At 37.6% G+C, this 19,755-nt stretch overlaps 2 protein-coding genes across 2 annotated transcripts; both read left to right on the top strand.

Annotated features, from left to right (window-relative positions):
- The first annotated feature begins 593 nt into the window (after positions 1–593).
- LOC115425572 (nuclear factor 7, brain-like) lies at positions 594–13,622 on the top strand. Its single transcript, XM_030143199.1, has 2 exons — positions 594–654; positions 12,078–13,622. The coding sequence occupies exon 2, from the start codon at positions 12,123–12,125 to the stop codon at positions 13,569–13,571; it is 1,449 nt and encodes a 482-aa protein (XP_029999059.1). The 5' UTR covers positions 594–654; positions 12,078–12,122; the 3' UTR covers positions 13,572–13,622.
- On the top strand, positions 602–2,138 carry LOC115425551 (nuclear factor 7, brain-like). The gene has a single exon (XM_030143178.1). The coding sequence runs from the start codon at positions 702–704 to the stop codon at positions 2,136–2,138; it is 1,437 nt and encodes a 478-aa protein (XP_029999038.1). The 5' UTR covers positions 602–701.
- Positions 13,623–19,755: the final 6,133 nt, after the last annotated feature.

Here is a 19,755-nt window from a genome sequence, read left to right as displayed (position 1 = left end):
TTCAGTTTGTTCATGTTATTCACAACTTTTTAAAGGATAGTTTGTAAATGTAAACATTCATTATGTAATTTTACTTTTTCACTCTAAAGCATTGAGAAGAATTTGGAGTTTTTGTTCATTGGTTATTCTATTATTTTACTGTTCTGACCTGTTTGAGATCATATTGGTCTGAATGTGGAACCTGAACTAAAATGTGTTAGACACGTCTGTTTAGAGGTTCATCAGCTGGTTTGATCTGAGTCTTAAACATAATAAGATGATTTCAGATTCAACTAAAGTGATGATACAGAAAAACAAACACCAGGGATCAACATTTAAAGTTTAATAAAATATTTGTCTCCAGGATGACATAAAAATAGAATCACTTGGTTAATGAATCACAGATCTGATCCTGGAGTTAGAACTTCATAAAAACCAGTGATGTTAAGATCTGTCAAGAGTGTCGAAGTTTTTGTCCAATGAATATCAGTGGTGGTCACATTATGATATGGCTGCTTTTTATTGGTTTATAGCTGTTAATGATTCTCATGTTGATACATAAAGGAAGTGTCTTCTACGGTACTGTCATTACTGAATGGAGCTGAAACGCCATTACAGGGTGTTGGATCTAAAACACAGACCAGGAGGATTTTACTGTAAATCCAAAGAGACAGAGATGTGGTGAGTCTGTGTGTTAAAGGATAATTCACATATCAGAGAAAATGGCAGAGAAACCGATTCTAGAAAACTTTCTGACATGTCCAGTGTGTTTGGAGACGTTCAGAGATCCTGTGTCTCTGAGCTGCAACCACAGCTTCTGTTTAATCTGCCTGAAGGAATTCTGGAAAGAAAAGGAAAACAGAGCCTGTCCTGTTTGTAGAAGAAAAAACTCCAAAGAAACAACAGTGAACTTTGCTCTTAAAGAACTGGCTGAATCATTTGCTGGGAGTCTGAAAGTTGGATCATCTGAGACCGAAAAAGGAGAAAAGAAGGTGGAGGTGGTCTGCAGCAAACATCCAGAAGAACCTAAACTGTTCTGTAAAGATGAAAACAGAGCTGTGTGTCTGGTCTGTGATTTTCCTCATCAACATAAACACACTGTGGTTCCTGTAGAAGAAGCAGTTTCTGAAATGAAGGATGAGCTGAAATCTGACTTAAAGTCTCTACAGAAAAAGAAGAAGAAATACAAGCAAACACAGAAAACATACGAGGAAATAATGAAACACTTAAAGAATCAGGTTTTGTGGACAGAGCGTCAGATCAGAGCAGAGTTCAACAAACTCCAGCAGTTCCTGAAAGAGGAAGAGGAGTCCAGACTGGCAGCTCTGAGGGAGGAAGAGGAGCAGAAGAGGAGGAGTGTGATGAGAGAGATGAAGAGGATTGAGGAGCAGATGTCCTCTGTGTCAGACAGTATCTGTGCTGTTGAAGAAGAGCTGCAGAAAGCCAGCGCTCCATTCCTCATCAGTTGTAAAGACACTCAGAGCAGAGCCAGAGCCCAGTGCTCAGTGTCAGAGCCACAGCTGATCTCAGGAGCACTGATCCATGTGGACAAACACCTGGGCAACCTGTCCTTCAGAGTCTGGGACAAGATGAGGGACAAGGTCCACTTCAGCCCCGTCATCCTGGACCCAAACACTGCACATGGATGGCTTCTTCTGTCTGATGATCTGACCAGTGTGAGAATTGGAGACACTTATCAGCAGGTTCCTGATAATCCAGAGAGAAACACTAAATATACCACTGTTCATGGATGTGAGGGCTTCACCTCAGGGAAACACAGCTGGGACGTGGAGGTGGGAGACCATCTGAGGTGGACTTTAGGTTTGGTTAAAGAGTCAGTTAACAGGAAGGGAGAGTTGTTAGCTTCACCAGAATATGGAATCTGGTGTTTAAAGCATAACAGTGGAAAATACACTAATGGTCTTGGTCAGACAATGACAGTGCAGACGAGTCCACAGAGGGTCAGAGTTGAACTGGACTATAACAGGGGGGAGGTGTCCTTCTACAACGCTGAAGATAAGACTCAGATCTGCACCTACAGAGACACTTCCACTGAGAAACTCTACCCTTATTTTAGTATTGGACCAGCCACTGGTGTTAAAACCACTGATATTAAAATATGCCAGAAGAAGATTTCTCTGTTGTTTACAGAGAAATGAAAATGTGAACAATAGATTTCTTTAATTTTTCCAAAACCAGTCATATTAATACATGTAGATGTGAAATGAATAAAACCTGTTAAACTGAGTCGAATGGAACAAACACTGAGATGATTTATAATATGTTGGTTTTTATTGATGAGATGAAATGAAAGTCACTTTGTGGTATTTTATTCATCTTATTCAAACATTAACCTGCAGGTTTTTTCAATAAGATTTAACTATAGAATAATTATTAATGTGAAACTGATGGTTTAGTTTGAATCAGTACTAATAATTGAACCTCCATATTGTCCTGGTTCTGAACCCATTGACTAGAACACATATCCTGGGACAGATATTTTCCTTTTTTGTTCATATGTGAGTGTTTTAATCTACAGCCATTTGTTTCTGTCACCACGTTTTTATCATAAACTGATGTGAACAGATGTTAAAGGACAGATGTACTGAAGTAAATGTAGGTGAATTGGGGTTTTTCACACATGACCCAGAAACAGTTTGAAATGACTGACTTTGTGTTTCTCTTCTTCTGGTTTCCATGCCAACAGTGGCTTAGGACACATGGAAGTGTCACTGTTGTGTGCCCCAAAGTACATGGAATAAACAAAGGCAACTAGATTGAAGTTTTCATGGTTTTCCTTCAGGTTTAGTTGAGAAGAAGAAATGGGTCGTTGCAGTTCATTAAGATGAGGGGTTGAACTTCAGAATCCAGACAGGAAGTACGTTCATGTGCAGCCGGTGTTCCTGGGAAACATCAGCGGTATTGTGAAGGGAATCAAGAGGTTAAAAGTAGGAGAAACACCAGAGTCCTGCACCGGTACCAGACAGATAACCTGCAAAAATATGCAGGGACGGATTGAATTTTTTTTGTTTTTTGCAGGTACAGGTAAAATTAAATGAAATATGGGAGGGTAGTGGGCAAGGAAGTGAAAAAATCAAAGAAGATTCATGGTACATAAACTCAGTAGTTTGAAACTGTTTCCAGGTCATGTGTGGAAAAACCCCTGTTGGTGGTTCTGGTTGTAATATGGGTTCAGGTACTGGTTCTTCTGCTCTTTGGACCGACTTATCACTCTGTTTTTGTTCCTTGTCACATAAATAATGTTATGGTGGATTCATCTGCACTCATTTTCTATCAGGTGGTGAGATTTCCATGAACACAAACAGAAGGAAACAGAGGAAACAGGAGTTTTTACACCTTTTACTTTCAGATTCACAGCTTTTAAAAACAGTTCAATGAGACGTTTGGCTGTGATTGATTTTTCTTGTTAGTGATTGGAGGTCAAACCCACGTCCTGGTTCTCTGTAAAGGTTAAAGGTTGAACCTTCATGTGTCTGAATTCAAACAATCCCATGTTATTTTCCACAGTTCCATCTGTTTCCTGCTTCAGAAGATCTGCACCGGATTAGTTTGACCCACAAGTCTGAGAATAACATCACAGAAACATTTAATATATTTGAGTGACTGCAGACTTTGTCCCATGTTCAGTCTATTTACATTTGTAATGTTTAGGTGAACAGTCATTTATTGTCATGTTCATGTCATTTATGGAATAAAGGGATAAAACTGGGATGTTTGTGTTTGATCTGTTTGTCTTATTTGACCTGATTTTATTCATATCAGATGAGTTGAGTTGAGTTTCCAATGGAGAACAGGTTCAGAGTAAATAAATTCCAACTAAAAGTCAGGATGATGTTTTGTCGTCATTTTATCCAAGTTTTATTGGATGAAATGAATTGTGTCTGAGCTGCAACCACAGCTTCTGTTCAAACTGCCTGAAGAAATTCAGGAAACAAACTAAGAACAAAAACTGTCCCATTTGGAAAAGAAAATGCTCCATAGACGACCCAAATGTGAACTTCACTGTGAAAGAACTGACTGACTGGTTTGTTGGAAGACTGAAAGTTGGATCATCTGAGACAGACAATGGTGAAAAGAAGGTGGAGGTGGTTAATGGAATTCTATGTAATATTTCTGTCCAACTTTGATCAAATTGTGAAATGTAAATGTTCAGTCTTCACTTGTACATCATTTCCGTCACCTGTGTTCTCAAAGGGAAACAGTTCAACACAAATGAACACAATGGTCTCAAACATTCTTTTATTTTCTTTCATATTTGTTTTTTTTTTTACATCAGTATAATAACACAGTCTATTTTTCTTCACAGATGCAGATTCACAGAAACATGGACGTCCAGTGGAATTCTATCCATCACATGCACAGCCTTCATCGTGTCCTTTGCTTCATAAAAGCTGTAAGTTTTTCACACGTTATTTGTTTGTTGAAAAAGTCCTTTTGGTGTTTCAGAAATGTTCATTATCTTTGAAATGTTTTTAATATTAGTAGTATTTTTTGTCATTAAAGACCCAGAGTGAATATATATTGAATGTATTTAGTGGAGTTCTGCGTAAACTTCAGACTTTGACTGTAGATGGCGCTAAACGACAGGCCATAGTGGATCAGATGACCTTTGACCTCATAAGACTCAGATCTACACCCACAGAGACACTTTCACTGAGACACTCTACCCTTATTTCAGTGTTGGACCGGCCACTGGTGCTAAAACCACTGATATTAAAATCTTTCCGACAGATTTCTCTGTTGTTTACGGAGAAATGAAAATGTGAACGATAGATTGTGTTTTAATTTTCCAAAACCATATTAATCATATCATATTAATACATGTTGTTTATTTATTTATTTATTTATTTATTTATTTGATGAGGACAATGCATATTAATGAACGCTCAGTACAAATAAAAACATTACTTTGAGTAAATATGCTGGATTTATCTGGGAGCTATTTTCCATTTGTAGTCCTCAACATTTAAAGACAGACTAAACACACAAACACGACAATACAGTCAATACAACACATTACTATATAAAAGTGTACATCATACAATATAATATGCAATAAATGCAATATAGAACTGCAAAGAAGAATAACTACTTGGATGGAAATGAAATACTGAGCAGACATGACAGGTGTTCACAGGTTTGATTAGATTTTAACGTTTTTTTTTTAGCTCTTTTTTAAATATAGAAACGGTGGAGATTTCTCGAATAGTCGCTGGGAAACTATTCCAGCTCTTATTGCCTAAAAAAGAGATGGTGTTTTGACCAGTTTAATTCATCTGAGCAGCACCTCACAGTCTCCACTAGAGACGGATCTTGTACTCAAATTATTTTCTCTTCGTCTAATAAATTCCCCCAGGAGTGGGGGGGCCAAACCATGGAGGGACCACGTAGATGTGAAATGTATAAAACCTGTTTAACTGAGTAGAATGGAACAAACAGTGAACACTAAGGTGATTTATAATGTTGGTTTTTATTGATCAGATGAAACGCAAGTCACTTTATCTCGTTTTATTAATCTTATTCAATCATTAACCTTCAGGTTTTTTCCAATGAGATTCAACGGTAGAATGATGATTATTGTGAAACTGATGGTTTAGTTTGAATCATACTAAATAATTGAACCTCCATATTGTCCTGGTTCTGAACCCATTGACTATAACACATATCCTGGGACAGATATTTTCCTTTTTATTCATATGTGAGTGTTTTAATTCTACAGCCGTTTGTTTCTGTCACCACGTTTTTATCATAAAATGATGTGAACAGACGTCAAAGGACAGGTGTATTGAAGTAAATGTAGGTGAATTGATGGTTCTGGTTGTAATATGGGTTCAGGTACTGATTCTTCTGCTCTTGTTTAGGTGAACAGTCATTTATTGTCATGTTCATCTCATTTATGGAATAAAGGGATAAAACTGGGATGTTTGTGTTGTGTTTTATCTGTTTGTCTTATTTGACCTGATTTTATTCCAATCAGATGAGTTGAGTTGAGTTTCCAGTGGAAAACAGGTTCAGAGTAAATAAATTACAACTAAAAGTCAGGATGATGTTTTGTCGTCATTTTATCCAAGTTTCATTGGATGAAATGAATTATGTCTGAGCTGCAATCACAGCTTCTGTTCAAACTGCCTGAAGAAATTGTGGAAACAAATTAAGAACAAAAACTGTCCCATTTGGAAAAGAAAATCCTCCATAGACGACCCAGATGTGAACTTCACTTTGAAAGAACTGACTGATTGGTTTGTTGGAAGACTGAAAGTTGGATCATCTGAGACAGAAAAAGGTGAAAAGAAGGTGGAGGTGGTTAATGGAATTCTATGAAATATTTCTGTCCAACTCTGATCATATTGTGAAATGTAAATGTTCAGTCTTCACTTGTACATCATTTCCTTCACCTGTGTTCTCAAAGGGAAACAGTTCAACACAAATGAACACAATGGTCTCAAACATTCTTTTATTTTCTTTCATATTTGTTTTTTTTGTTTTTTTTTTACATCATTGTAGTAACACAGTCTGTTTTTCTTCACAGATACAGATTAACAGAAACATGGACGTCCAGTGGAATTCTATCCATCACATGCACAGCCTTCATTGTGTCCTTTGCTTCATAAAAGCTGTAAGTTTTTCACACGTTATTTGTTTGTTGAAAAAGTCCTTTTGGTGTTTCAGAAATGTTCATTATCTTTGAACTGTTGTTTTTCAATATTAGTAGTATTTGTTGTCATTAAACCCACAGAGTGAATATATATTAAATGTATTTAGTGAAGTTCTGTGTAAACTTCAGACCTTGACTGTAGATGGCGCTAAACAGCAGGCCATAGTGGATCAGATGACCTTTGACCTCATCTTAACCCTTTAACACCTCTTGTTTTTTCTACTCAACTGAATCTCAAGTGTAGAAAGAAACTTGATTTTAAAGTCAGTGAAAAGATCCAGATTTTCTTCATTATTTAACTGATAAAACTCTGTAAGGAGTCCATCCGGTCCCAGGCTTTTTCCAACGTTCAGTTGATGGATGGTCTGAACCACTTCTTCCTGTTTGATTTCTCCACTTATGGATTCAGTCGGCTGGAGTGGAGTCTCTGTTTCCACAAACTTCACATGCATTGATTTCAGCTTCATTTTTTCCTAGGTTGTGGCGATAATGCACAAAAGAAATGGTCAAAAGTCTAAATGAAGGCTGATATAATCACTTCTGTGTATTTGGACTCGCTGTTGTTGTCTTCTAAACTGGACATGTGTAACTAAACTTGGCCATAGAGGTTTTTAATGAAACAGGACAAGTCATTACAGTCACAAAGAAGGTTATTAATGAAACAAAGAAAAGAATCAGAATTAGATTTATTGGCAAGTTTGCAAACAAACAAGGAATTTGACTCCAGCTGAACCTGAGCTCTCACATGTTATAGAAGAAACATGTATAATTTAGAATAAAGAATAAGATATTTTTTCTGAAACTCTACAAATAGTGTGAATGTAATTGTGACTGTGCTTCTTTGGCAATATTCACACCTTCATACAGCTGATATTAAACCCACATCGTACCTTGCTGCTGCTTTAACAGGATTAACTGTTCATGTATAGACCCTTTTCCACTAAAAGCCCAGGAACTTTATGACCAGGAACTTATTTGGGGTAAAAAAAATACCTGGTAATTGCATTTCCACTGCCCCCCAAAGTTCAGGGTAATTTATTCAAATCAGGTTGATGATGTATGAGGAGCAGTAAAAGAAACTGTAGTCCAGTTCATGTACATTCACAAACCAACCTCTAGCACAATAAAATGACACAGTACTTCAAGTGGACGGGTTGGGTTGAACGTTTTACTGGTTGTTGAATCACTTAATCCATCTGGCATACATTTTAAATGAAGTTAACCATCATTACAAATCCTGAATTTGTATTTAAAAATGGTAGAACATGTATTTTCAACTTCTCATTCCTTAAACTAAATCACATCTAACTTTAAGTGTGATGGATGGTTCCTTTTCATTTCTATTGTTTTACAGATATAGTCCAGGTTCAACCCTAAAGTCAGACAGATTTACTCAAATGCCTGCATTTAATTTGACTGCATATTACTGATAAAAGTACTTATACTCTACTCATATTTTGATGCTTTGTAAAAGAACAGACAGTATTAGGATTGATTTTTTTTTAATTAAAAATTGAAACAAAACAAAAGCTGCAAAAAAACCAAAAAAAAAACAAAGTGCCTTGAGATTAAAAGGGAAATAAACATGTGTGAAAGGTTCAGGCTTTTGGACCAGGTAGTCATGGACCACCTAGTCCAGGACAGCCGGTATGGAACTCCATGGTCCCGGTCCCTTTTTCACTTTCCTACTGGAAAAGTAATAAAAATGCTAAAATGAATAACAGAACACATGATGACAGATTCCTTCCAATGTGATGTGACATGTTCAATGTCTGACCTGGGCCACTGTAAACAACAGGAGACTGTGGACGAGCGGAAAAAGAGGCGAGTCCGTCCGGTCCATTTCAGGTGGAAATCACAAACATACAGAATAAATCAGGGTTCAGCTCACAGCGACAACACAAATATATCCAGTTCTCTGATTTAGGTTTAGTGTCAGACTGTTGACCAGTAAGTTAACCAGACTTCACCTTTGACTAAACAGCTGATGCCGCTGACTACTCTTACAGCAGGGAACCAACTAAACAGGGAATATTTCTGTGATATACTTACCTTTGGTTTGTTTGACAGTCGGATCCTCTGCGACCGTTGTGGTCCTTTAGTTTCTTTTAATCCTGCATAGATTTCTTCGGCTTTTCTCGTATTTCTTTAGGCTTGTGTCTTATATTTGGCTCCAACAGCTTTTACTCGCTCGTTTCGTGTCGCGATTCAAAGTCCATCTGAATTTCCTCGTCGTCTGTCCACTTTTTGTAGCTTCTCTTTTGGTCCATTTTCCGAATTATCAGAATACAAAGCTTGTGGAAATTAAATGAGTTAAATATTGGCGGCTGAACAGAATGCAGAAATGCTGCGAGTCTAGTCCACCACTCAGTGTTCTCCAGCACGCAGCCCCACCCCTTAAAGTTCCTGGTAATCTAAAAAGTACTACCTCCCTACCAGGAACTTCTTTGGGGTAAATTCGGGGCCGGGGGAAAGTCATTTACCCGGGTAATTTTGGTGGAAATGCACCAGGAACTTTGAAAGTTCAGGATAATACAGAAAGTTCCTGCAAAAGTTCCTGCGGTGGGAAAGGGCCTTATTTAACAGTAATTAAAGTATATGTTTAAATTCAAATGATACTGTGGAATAATTCATTAAACTTGTCATAAATACATAAATATTCAACAAACCATCATCGTCAGTAGTTTTATCCATGTCATACTGACTGAAAAATAATCCATTTTTTTCTGTTGCGTCTTCAGACCTGATGTCCACTGGGATGGACATGAACTGTAAAAAATCCAAGTTCTCCACATCTTTGAATTATCCAAACCAGGGGTGTCAAACATACGGCCCGTGGACCAAAACAGACCCACCAAAGGGTCTAATCTGGCCCATGGGATCAACCTGTGAAATGGAAAAAAAAAAAAAAAGATATTGATTATTAATTATATATCATGACAACTCGAACTTTTTTCTTATTAAATGTAAAAAAAGGAAAATTTACAAACTATTCTTTCAAAAAAAAAAATTGTGATTAACCAGAACTAATAAGAAAAACCTGAAATGTCTAAGAGAAGTAAGTGCAAACAATCAGATCAGTAAAATATTAACACTGTAACCTATAAATAATAACTCCACATTTCTAACTCTAAAATTGGACCCATATTCTGTCTTTTACTGTTTTGTTTATTTGTAGATCCACTGTGATCTGTAATTTGTAATGTACATGTGTAAATGATAAACTGAGGCAGAATATTGCTAAAAATTAAACTTTTTTTTCTTGAGAAATTTCAGTTTGTTCGTGTTATTTACAACTTTTTAAAGGACAGTTTGTAAATGTAAATATATTAATTATGTAATGTAACTTTTTTCACTATAAAGCATTGAGAAGAATTTGGAGTTTTTGTTTATTGCTTATTAGATTATTTTACTTTGACCTGTTTGAGATCATGTTGGTCTGCATGTGGAACCTGAACTAAAATGTGTTTGACACATCTGTTTAGAGCAGGGGTGGGCAATCCTGGTCCTCGAGGGCCGGTATCCTGCATGTTTTAGATGTTTCCCTCTTCCAGCACACCTGAAGGTCATTATCAGGCTTCTGCAGAGTTTGATGATAGGGTTATCATGTGAAGCATGGGCTTGTTTCTGGGTAAAATAGTGAACGAAGCTGTTTGCACGCCCTTCAGCGCAAATAGTGAGTGAATGATGGGTCGGCGAACGCAGAGGCTTAAAAGTAAAATCCATTTCTGCGCTCATTGTGTTCACTAAGCCATTGTTCGCTCAGTATTTGCGTGTAAGGGTGCACTAAACGGGTGCATTCACTATTTAACCCAGAACAACGCCTCCGCTCCTGCTGTTTCCAGTCATCTGACAGCATTATGGTTAGAATGAAGAAGTATTATAGGCTATCTCTGACCCCGGATCTGTGACCTCCTCCATTACCCTCACCTGGAACTCCTCACCCTCATATGACTATAGATTTACCCCCTCAGCTGTCTGCCCCACCCCACCCCACACACACACACACACACACACACACACACACACACACACACACACACACACACCACACACACACACACACACACTGAACTGAATTATTTACACATATATATCTTGCGTCTGGCTGGATGTCTAAGGATGACCCCAGTTATTCCACACTGGTGACTTTATCAACAGAACTCTAAATGGTCACTGTTGGTCATAACCACGCCGAACAACAGGACAAACAGATTATATAGAAAAACTGATCTCTACTCTGTTCCTCTCATCCATGCACTTATATCTCATTACGCGTGCACACAGACACACACATCTGCTGGTGTGTGTGGCACAGGTTCACTGGCTTTGGCCCCATACTGTTCTCATTCATTCATTCATTCATTCATCTCTCAAAGCCACACACACTTGGTCCTGAACTAATCGATATTTATCCATAAATCGACAGAGAATAAAATTCAGTGAGCGGATCAATCCTCACTCTGTAAATTCATTTTTATCAGTGCAAAATGTCCATGGGAAAAATCTGATATCATTAAAGATATTGTCAAACTTGTGTTAAAAATCTTCTTTTTCAAATGTAAATAATATTTCAAACGAAATACATGACAGAAACAAAGTGAAATGAAGCTACAAGAATACATCCTCCTTCTAACGCAGACCTCCGAGGTTCGCATTAAAATCAGCCCTGGAATGAGGAACAGGGCGAGCACTCACTTTTAACCAACTAGCCCAGAAACGGGATAGCGCATTTTGTGTTGCATTGGGGTTAATGAACTAATGCACGAACGCATTTTGCGTTGCGGTAGTTGTTAATGAACGAAGAGCGAGCCCAGAAATAGGATAGCGCAAAATGTGTTAAATGGACGCATTTTGTGTTGCGCTAGGCTTAACAATTTAACGAGCTAGTGCGGAAACGAGCCCCAGGTGTGTTGGAAGAGGGAAACATCTAAAAAATGCAGGATACCAGCCCTCGAGGACCAGGATTGCCCACCCCTGGTTTAGAGGTTCATCAGCTGGTTTGATCTGACACTTAAACATAATAAGATCATTTCAGATTCAACTACAATAATGCTACAGAAAAACAAACACCACAGATTAACATTTTAAGTTTCATAGAATATTTGTTTCTAGGAAGACATACTAAAACTTCTTGGTTAATGAATCACAGATGTGATCTTGGAGTTTGAACCTCATAAAAACCAGTGATATTAAAATCTGTCAACTGTTAAAGTTTTTGTCCAATGAATGATATCAATGGTGGTCACATTTTGATACGGCTGCTTTTTATTATTGATTTATAGCTGTTAGTGATTCTCATGTAGAAGGAAGTGTCTTCTACAGTACTGTCATTACTGAACGGAGCTGAAACGCCATTACAGGGTGTTGGATCTAAAACACAGACCAGGAGGATTTTACTGTAAAACCAAAGGGACAGAGGTTTGGTGAGTCTGTGTGTTAAAGGATAATTCACATATCAGAGAAAATGGCAGAGAAGAAGATTGAAGTTGTTGAACATTTTCTGACATGTCCAGTGTGTTTGGAGACGTTCAGAGATCCTGTGTCTCTGAGCTGCAACCACAGCTTCTGTTTAATCTGCCTGAAGAAATTCTGGACAGAAAAGGAAAACAGAACCTGCCCTGTTTGTCGAAGAAAATCCTCAAAGGGTCTATTAGTGAACTTCGCTCTTAAAGAACTGGCTGACTCTTTTGCTGGCAGTCTGAAAGTTGGATCATCTGAGACAGAAAAAGGAGAACAGAAGGTGGAGGTGGTCTGCAGCAAACATCCAGAAGAACCTAAACTGTTCTGTAAAGATGAAAACAGAGCTGTGTGTCTGGTCTGTGATTTTCCTCATCAACACAAACACACTGTGGTTCCTGTAGAAGAAGCAGTTACTGAAATGAAGGATGAGCTGAAATCTGACTTAAAGTCTCTACAGGAAAAGAAGAAGAAATACAAGCAAACACAGAAAACATACGAGGAAATAATGGAACACTTAAAGAATCAGGTTTTGTGGACAGAGAGTCAGATCAGAGCAGAGTTCAACAAACTCCAGCAGTTCCTGAAAGAGGAAGAGGAGTCCAGACTGGCAGCTCTGAGGGAGGAAGAGGAGCAGAAGAGGAGGAGTGTGATCAGAGAGATGAAGAGGATTGAGGAGCAGATGTCCTCTGTGTCAGACAGTATCTGTGCTGTTGAAGAAGAGCTGCAGAAAGCCAGCGCTCCATTCCTCATCAGTTGTAAAGACACTCAGAGCAGAGCCAGAGCCCAGTGCTCAGTGTCAGAGCCACAGCTGATCTCAGGAGCACTGATCCATGTGGACAAACACCTGGGCAACCTGTCCTTCAGAGTCTGGGACAAGATGAGGGACAAGGTCCACTTCAGCCCCGTCATCCTGGACCCAAACACTGCACATGGATGGCTTCATCTGTCTGATGATCTGACCAGTGTGAGACATGGAGACACTTATCAGCAGGTTCCTGATAATCCAGAGAGAAACACTAAATATCCTGATGTTCATGGATCTGAGGGCTTCACCTCAGGGAAACACAGCTGGGACGTGGAGGTGGGAGACCATCCTAGATGGAACATTGGTTTGGTTAAAGAGTCAGCTGACAGGAAGGGAGAGAGATTTCGTTCACCAAAATATGGATTCTGGTGTTTATGGCATCTCAGTGGAAAATACACTAATGGTCTTGGTCAGACTGTGACAGTGCAGACGAGTCCACAGAGGATCAGAGTTGAACTGGACTATAACAGGGGGGAGGTGTCCTTCTACAACGCTGAAGATAAGACTCAGATCTACACCCACAGAGACACTTTCACTGAGAAACTCTACCCTTACTTCTGTGTTGGAAAGACCACTGGTGTTAAAACCACTGATATTAAAATCTGTCCAATAGATTTCTCTGTTGTTTACGGAGAAATGAAAATGTGAACGATAGATTGTGTTTTAATTTTGTCCAAAACCAGTCATATTAATACATGTAGATGTGAAATGAATAAAACCTGTTTAACTGAGTCGAATGGAACAAACACTGAGATGATTTATAATATGTTGGTTTTTATTGATCAGATGAAATGAAAGTCACTTTGTCTTATTTTATTCTTCTTATTCAAACATTAACCTGCAGGTTTTTTCAATAAGATTCAACTATAGAATGATTATTAATGTGAAACTGATGGTTTAGTTTGAATCAGTACTAAATAATTGAACCTCCATATTGTCCTGGTTCTGAACCCACTGACTAGAACACATATCCTGGGACAGATGTTTTCCTTTTTGTTCATATGTGAGTGTTTTAATCTACAGCCGTTTGTTTCTGTCACCACGTTTTTATCATAAAATGATGTGAACAGACGTTAAAGGACAGATGTATTGAAGTAAATGTAGGTGAACTGATGGTTCTGGTTGTAATATGGGTTCAGGTACTGATTCTTCTGCTCTTTGGACCCAACTTATCACTCTGTTTTGGTTCCTTGTCATATAAATAATGTTATGTTGGATTTATTTGCACTCATTTTCTATCAGGTGGTGAGATTTCCATGAACACAAACAGAAGGAAACAGAGGAAACTGAGGAGTTTTTACACCTTTTACTTTCAGATTCACAGCTTTTAAAAACAGTCAGTGAGACGTTTGAATCACCATTAACATGGCATTTACTTATCTAGAATGGTTTTTAATCTCCAAATCTTTTTAAAATTGAAAACCACAGGATAGTAAAAACATTTTTACTTTCTATCACAGTCAAATTCTTTGCTTTTTAGGATTTATTAAACAGGTGTCTGATGTAGCTTCCATTTATATACAGAAAGTCTTTATCAACCCAATAAAAAATAAAATACATGTTTCTGTTCAATAGTCATGTCATTATTCCATATTATGTTTTTTTTTTACTGTGTGATAAGGTTTATTTCTAACACAATTTCCAGGGTAGGAGGGCTGCTTGAAAAACACACAAAAAACACAGTTTTATGATGTCATTTAGAAAGTACCAGTACACACAAATGTCTGAACATTTTCTTACTAATAAAATACATTTTAATTTTTTTCATGTTTGCGATACCATAATATTCATTCACGCAGTCATCTTCTTCACACTTTATTCTCGAGAGGGTTGCAGGGCGCTGGAGCCTATCCCCGCTACCTATGAGCAAACAATAATAATTTCACGATTTTTATTTGTCATTTGTGCACAAACAGTCTAAGCACATTGGAATTCTTGCGCAGGGCTCTTTTAGAGTCAGGTAAAAGGGTTAAAAGCAAAGAAAAAAAAACCAAAACACTTAAATAAGAAGTACTTAATGACACTGTACAATAATAATAATAATAAAACAGAAAAAGATACAGCAGTTAATTTATAAATGCTGCAACTGAGATGTGAGGACTGTAAAGTGTCAAAAAAAATCATTATCACAATGTAAACATAGTAGTAACAAAGATTATTACAGTTTTCAGAAACAGCAAATATTATATGAAGGGTGGTGAGTGGTTTTATTATTATTAATAGTAACAATAAATATGAAGTAAAATGTCACTTTTTGAGACTATTTTCTGTATTTTTAACAGGCATGCAGAACTTTGTCTGATGTGGATTGTTTCCGGTCGGAGGGTTCCATCCTGAATGGTTTCTCTACTTGTTTTCACATTGGATTTCCAGAAGAAACCGGTTTTTCATTTGGGTTGAAGTTCTAAATAATCCTGTTGACGTGTAAGTGATCAGTCTGAGTCATGGTGATCACCTCAACACTTCATTTAAAGCCTGAAACTGAATGTACCCGTTAATGTTGGACTTGCTGATGCTAAGTTGTTAGCATACAGGCTAAAGATATCACTGTCTTGTTTTTCCTTTTTTTATTGAACAGTAAACAATTAGAACAGTATCTATCTATCTATCTATCTATCTATCTATCTATCTATCTATCTATCTATCTATCTATCTATCTATCTATCTATCTATATCTATATATCTATATACATACATATATATATATATATATATATATATATATATATATATATATATATATACATAAGAGTATACATCAATGTTGGATAAAAAAAATCACATTTCACATTGTATTTTACATTTCCAATATATAAAAACAGATGTTGAAAACAAAAACAAAAAAAGTAAATAAAAATGCTTGGGATATAAAATATAGAAATTAAATAATATTATATACTTGACAGGTTTTTTTTTAAATTTTGTTTGCTTTAGAGTTTAACGATATCACTGTTGAATTCATTGAAACTTGTATTCAAATGTCATGGTGATGGTTTTGAATCTTTTCCTGTTGGTTCTGTGGACATGTGTAATGGCCAGAATTTAACTAATGTCATTAAATTCTATGGATGTAAAACTAGAACAGAACTAATCCTAACAGTCCATCATGAATGAACAGAATTGTCTCAAAAATACGTTTGTTTTGTTGTGACCCCGGGTCATAATCTGTCTGTTTATGTTTATGCATATTTGTGTTTATTTTTCTGATGTGTGTCGTCCCCCCCCCCGTCCCCCCCCAGTCCTGTAGGAGTGCTGTTGTGTCTGTGTTGTGTCCTTTATGTGTCATGCAGGTAGCTGTTGATTGGTGGAGCCAGATGGACCGGCATATTTAAAGGGTCCTGGATCCAGCAGCAAGTTCTCTTCTTTGTCTTTTTGTTTTTTTTAAAATTACCATTTATTCTTTATTTTATGGGGATAAAGAAGGCTATCTATATTCTGACCCACACCCCGGAGCAAAAGGTGGCGGTAATGCACCAAAAAGCCGTGAATACTGTGTGTGTTTGCGTTGGTCGTCAGTCGTTGTGTATTCCATTGTGTCTGTGTTAGTTTGTAAATTGTAATAGTTGTAAATAGTGCTTTTTTTTTTTTTGAACAGTCCTAATTTTCTGGTAGGGGAGGGTGGCTCTTTTGTTTTCACATTTTTCTCCTGTTTTTCATTTAGGGAGTTTAGGTTAGATTTAATGTATTTTATTTCTTGCATTTATTTTTGAAAAGGAAATTTAGTTTGAACTTTGAAAAAGACTTTCTGTTTGTTGTTTTGGCTGAGCCCTCCCCTAACCCTCTTTAAGTTATTTAAGAATAAATATATTGGACTGTAGTTCTGGACTGGAGTGTGTGTTTGGGAGCTGGGAGGAGACAAAAAGAGTGGATTATGTGTGTACTGGTAAACCCCTAGACCAGGACCGAACAGTTTTTAGAATGCTTCGTTTTTACACCGAAATCAATGATGAATGATTAGACACAGGAAAGACGTCTGCCTTTACACACACACACACACACTCTTTAACTTTAATGAAGATGTGGGCGAGGGTCATACTGACCTCTGCTCAGTGAACCTGAGTTTTATTTCTGTTCCCACTTGCATCTCATACAAGTGGATATCTGCAGAAAACACTGATTATTATTTATTTATTTTTTAACATTTGCTATCTATTCTTTCACTAAAAATGTGAATAACTTTAACAAATGTGAACAACATGAAAATAAGTGCAATTTTAACAATATTCTGCCTGTTATTAAATGTTTTATGTATTGGAGATCTGCTGTCATCTGTTTATTGTAATGCACATGTTTAAGTGGTAACTGAGGCAGAATATGGTTAAAATTACACTTATTTTTCTTAAGAACTTTCAGGTTGTTCGTGTTATTCACATTTTTTAAAGGACAGTTTGCAAATGTAAACATTTTCATAATGTGAAACTGATGGTTTAGTTTTGATAAACACTAAATAAGTGAATGAAACATTGAAACAGTGATTTAATTTTTAATCTTTCTGTCCATATTTCCCTGAATCCTAACCCACTGACTCAGATGTATGTCCTTCATCAGAGCAGTGGGTTTGACTTTTAAAAGCAGGTAAACGTCATGTGTTTCTGATGACATTAACAATGGCTCTGATCCATTTGGGTTCCTCATACAGGAGCTCATTCCTATGAATCTACACGTACAGTTCAACAAGTGGAACTGGTTTTGTCAAACACGTATCTTAAATGAAAATATGAGATGATTTTCTGTAGATTACACAGATGTTGAAAGAGCAGCTTCAAGGAAATGAAAAGTGGAAAAGGTGATAGAGGAGAGGTAGTGACACTAATACTAGATAAATGAAACCAGAACTGTTTATCATTGAAGTTTTCTGACCTCATTTCATCATCTGGTTGTATCACTACAAATAAGTAAGATATGACTGAAATCTTGCGACAGTAAATTGTTGTATTAATAATAATAATAATAATAATAATAATAATAATAATAATAACAATAATAATAATAATAACTAGACAATTTCCACACGCGGAAATCGTGAGAGGGGCTCGGGGGTCGGGGGGGCATGTCGGTTCGACGTTACCAAAGACTTCATGGTCAGAGGGGAATTCTGTGTTCTGAACTCCCATTCACTTTATATGGACAATCTGTGTGTCAAACTCTGGCGGCTGACAGATGTCACCATTAGTAGTAGTAATTGAAGTTGTAGTAGTATTTTTAGTAGTAGTAGTATTTTTGGTAGTTGTATCAGTAGTAGTTGCCACAGCGACGGCGCTGCACTGACACACACACAGAATGAAACTGACACAGAGCAGCAGGAATAGGCTGAGACTGGAGCAGAACAGGTCCCGAGAAACTGCAAATTACAGGAAAACTGTAAAAGATAGGAGAAGACTGAAATGACCGTGAGCGTCAAAAGGACCTGGGGAACATACAGATGTAGGTTTTTTTCCCGTACTGTGAAAAATGACTGAGTTAGAGCAGTTTAAAAACAGTCAACTGACCAAGACAAGAAGGAATCCGCTACAATGGAGAGTTAATGGAGGAAAGAAGGGATGAGCCTCCAAACTAGTGCCTTTCATTTCTCTTTAAAAAGAGCTAGGTCTTCAAACATGGGTTCATATGAAGCCCAGGAACCATGGCTACGTTTTTGGAAAATATCATTCACTTGCGATGTATCGTTTGGCCGGGAGGGCGATTTATTCAGAGAATTTTCAGTTGAATTTTCGCTGCTCTCACACTCTAGTGTGATGACATCACCCACTCTAACTCAGGAAATTTTGAGAATTTTCACTCAACCCAGGGGTTTTTGAAGACTCACCTATTGAAAACCGTAAACCCCATCCTCATACAAAGTACATTCGTGCGGAGAGGACAAAAATGCCTGCGTTTTAAAGTTTAAATGAAGTCTGTAGGTGAAAGTATGGTGAAGTAGTAGTGTCTGGAAAAAAGTGGACTTTTCTGGCTGATTTTTTCATCTCCCCATTCATTTCTATGGGACTTTTTTCGCGTGTTTTTCGCGAATAACTCTGCGAAACATTCACGAATCTCTATGAAATAACATAGCACACTATTCCCGATGAAACCGCACGTTTTAATGTATATTGTGCAGGGGTCTTTCCAGCGGTTCGGGCCCTATTAATCGGCGAAAATGTGGCCGTAAGATGAAAAATAATAACTAGACAATTTCCACACGCGGAAATCGTGAGAGGGGCTCGGGGGTCGGGGGTGGTGGTGGTGGGGGCATGCCAGTTAGAGTCCATGTTCAGGCTGAAGTAGCATGTAGCTGAACAATGACACTGAGAAATGTTTGAGAGACACAGCTGACATGACAGGAGACTGTATTCATTAGATACTGTCATGTGTGACCTGATTGGCTGATGCTGATCACCTGACACCTGAGCTTCAACTGTCTGTGTTCTATATTCTGTCTGCAGCTGAGAACTGAAGAGCTGTGAGTGTGTGTATGTGTGTGTGAGTGTGTATGTGTGTGTGTGTGTGTGAGAGAGAGAGAGAGAGAACTGATTGAAACTGATTCTATCAGTAATAAGAGGAGAAGGAGAAGTAGTAGAAGTAAAAGTAATACTAGTATTTGTAGTAGTAGTAATAGAAGTAGTGGTATTTTTAATACTAGTAGTAGTAGCTTCCACAGCGACGGCGCTGCACTGACACACACAGAGAATGAAACTGAAACAGAGCAGAAGGAATAGGCTGAGACTGGAGCAGAACAGGTCCCAAGAAACTGCTAATTACTGGAAAACTGTAAAAGATAGGAGAAAACTGAAATGACCGTGAGAGTCAGAGAGACCTGGGGAACACAAAGATATAGGTTTTTTTTCCAGTACTG

This window comes from Sphaeramia orbicularis, chromosome 9, assembly GCF_902148855.1.
Source record: "Sphaeramia orbicularis chromosome 9, fSphaOr1.1, whole genome shotgun sequence".
NCBI lineage: Eukaryota > Metazoa > Chordata > Actinopteri > Kurtiformes > Apogonidae > Sphaeramia > Sphaeramia orbicularis.
The sequence above is the reverse complement of the archived record's forward strand: the minus strand, read 5'-3'. Positions and strand labels throughout refer to the sequence as shown.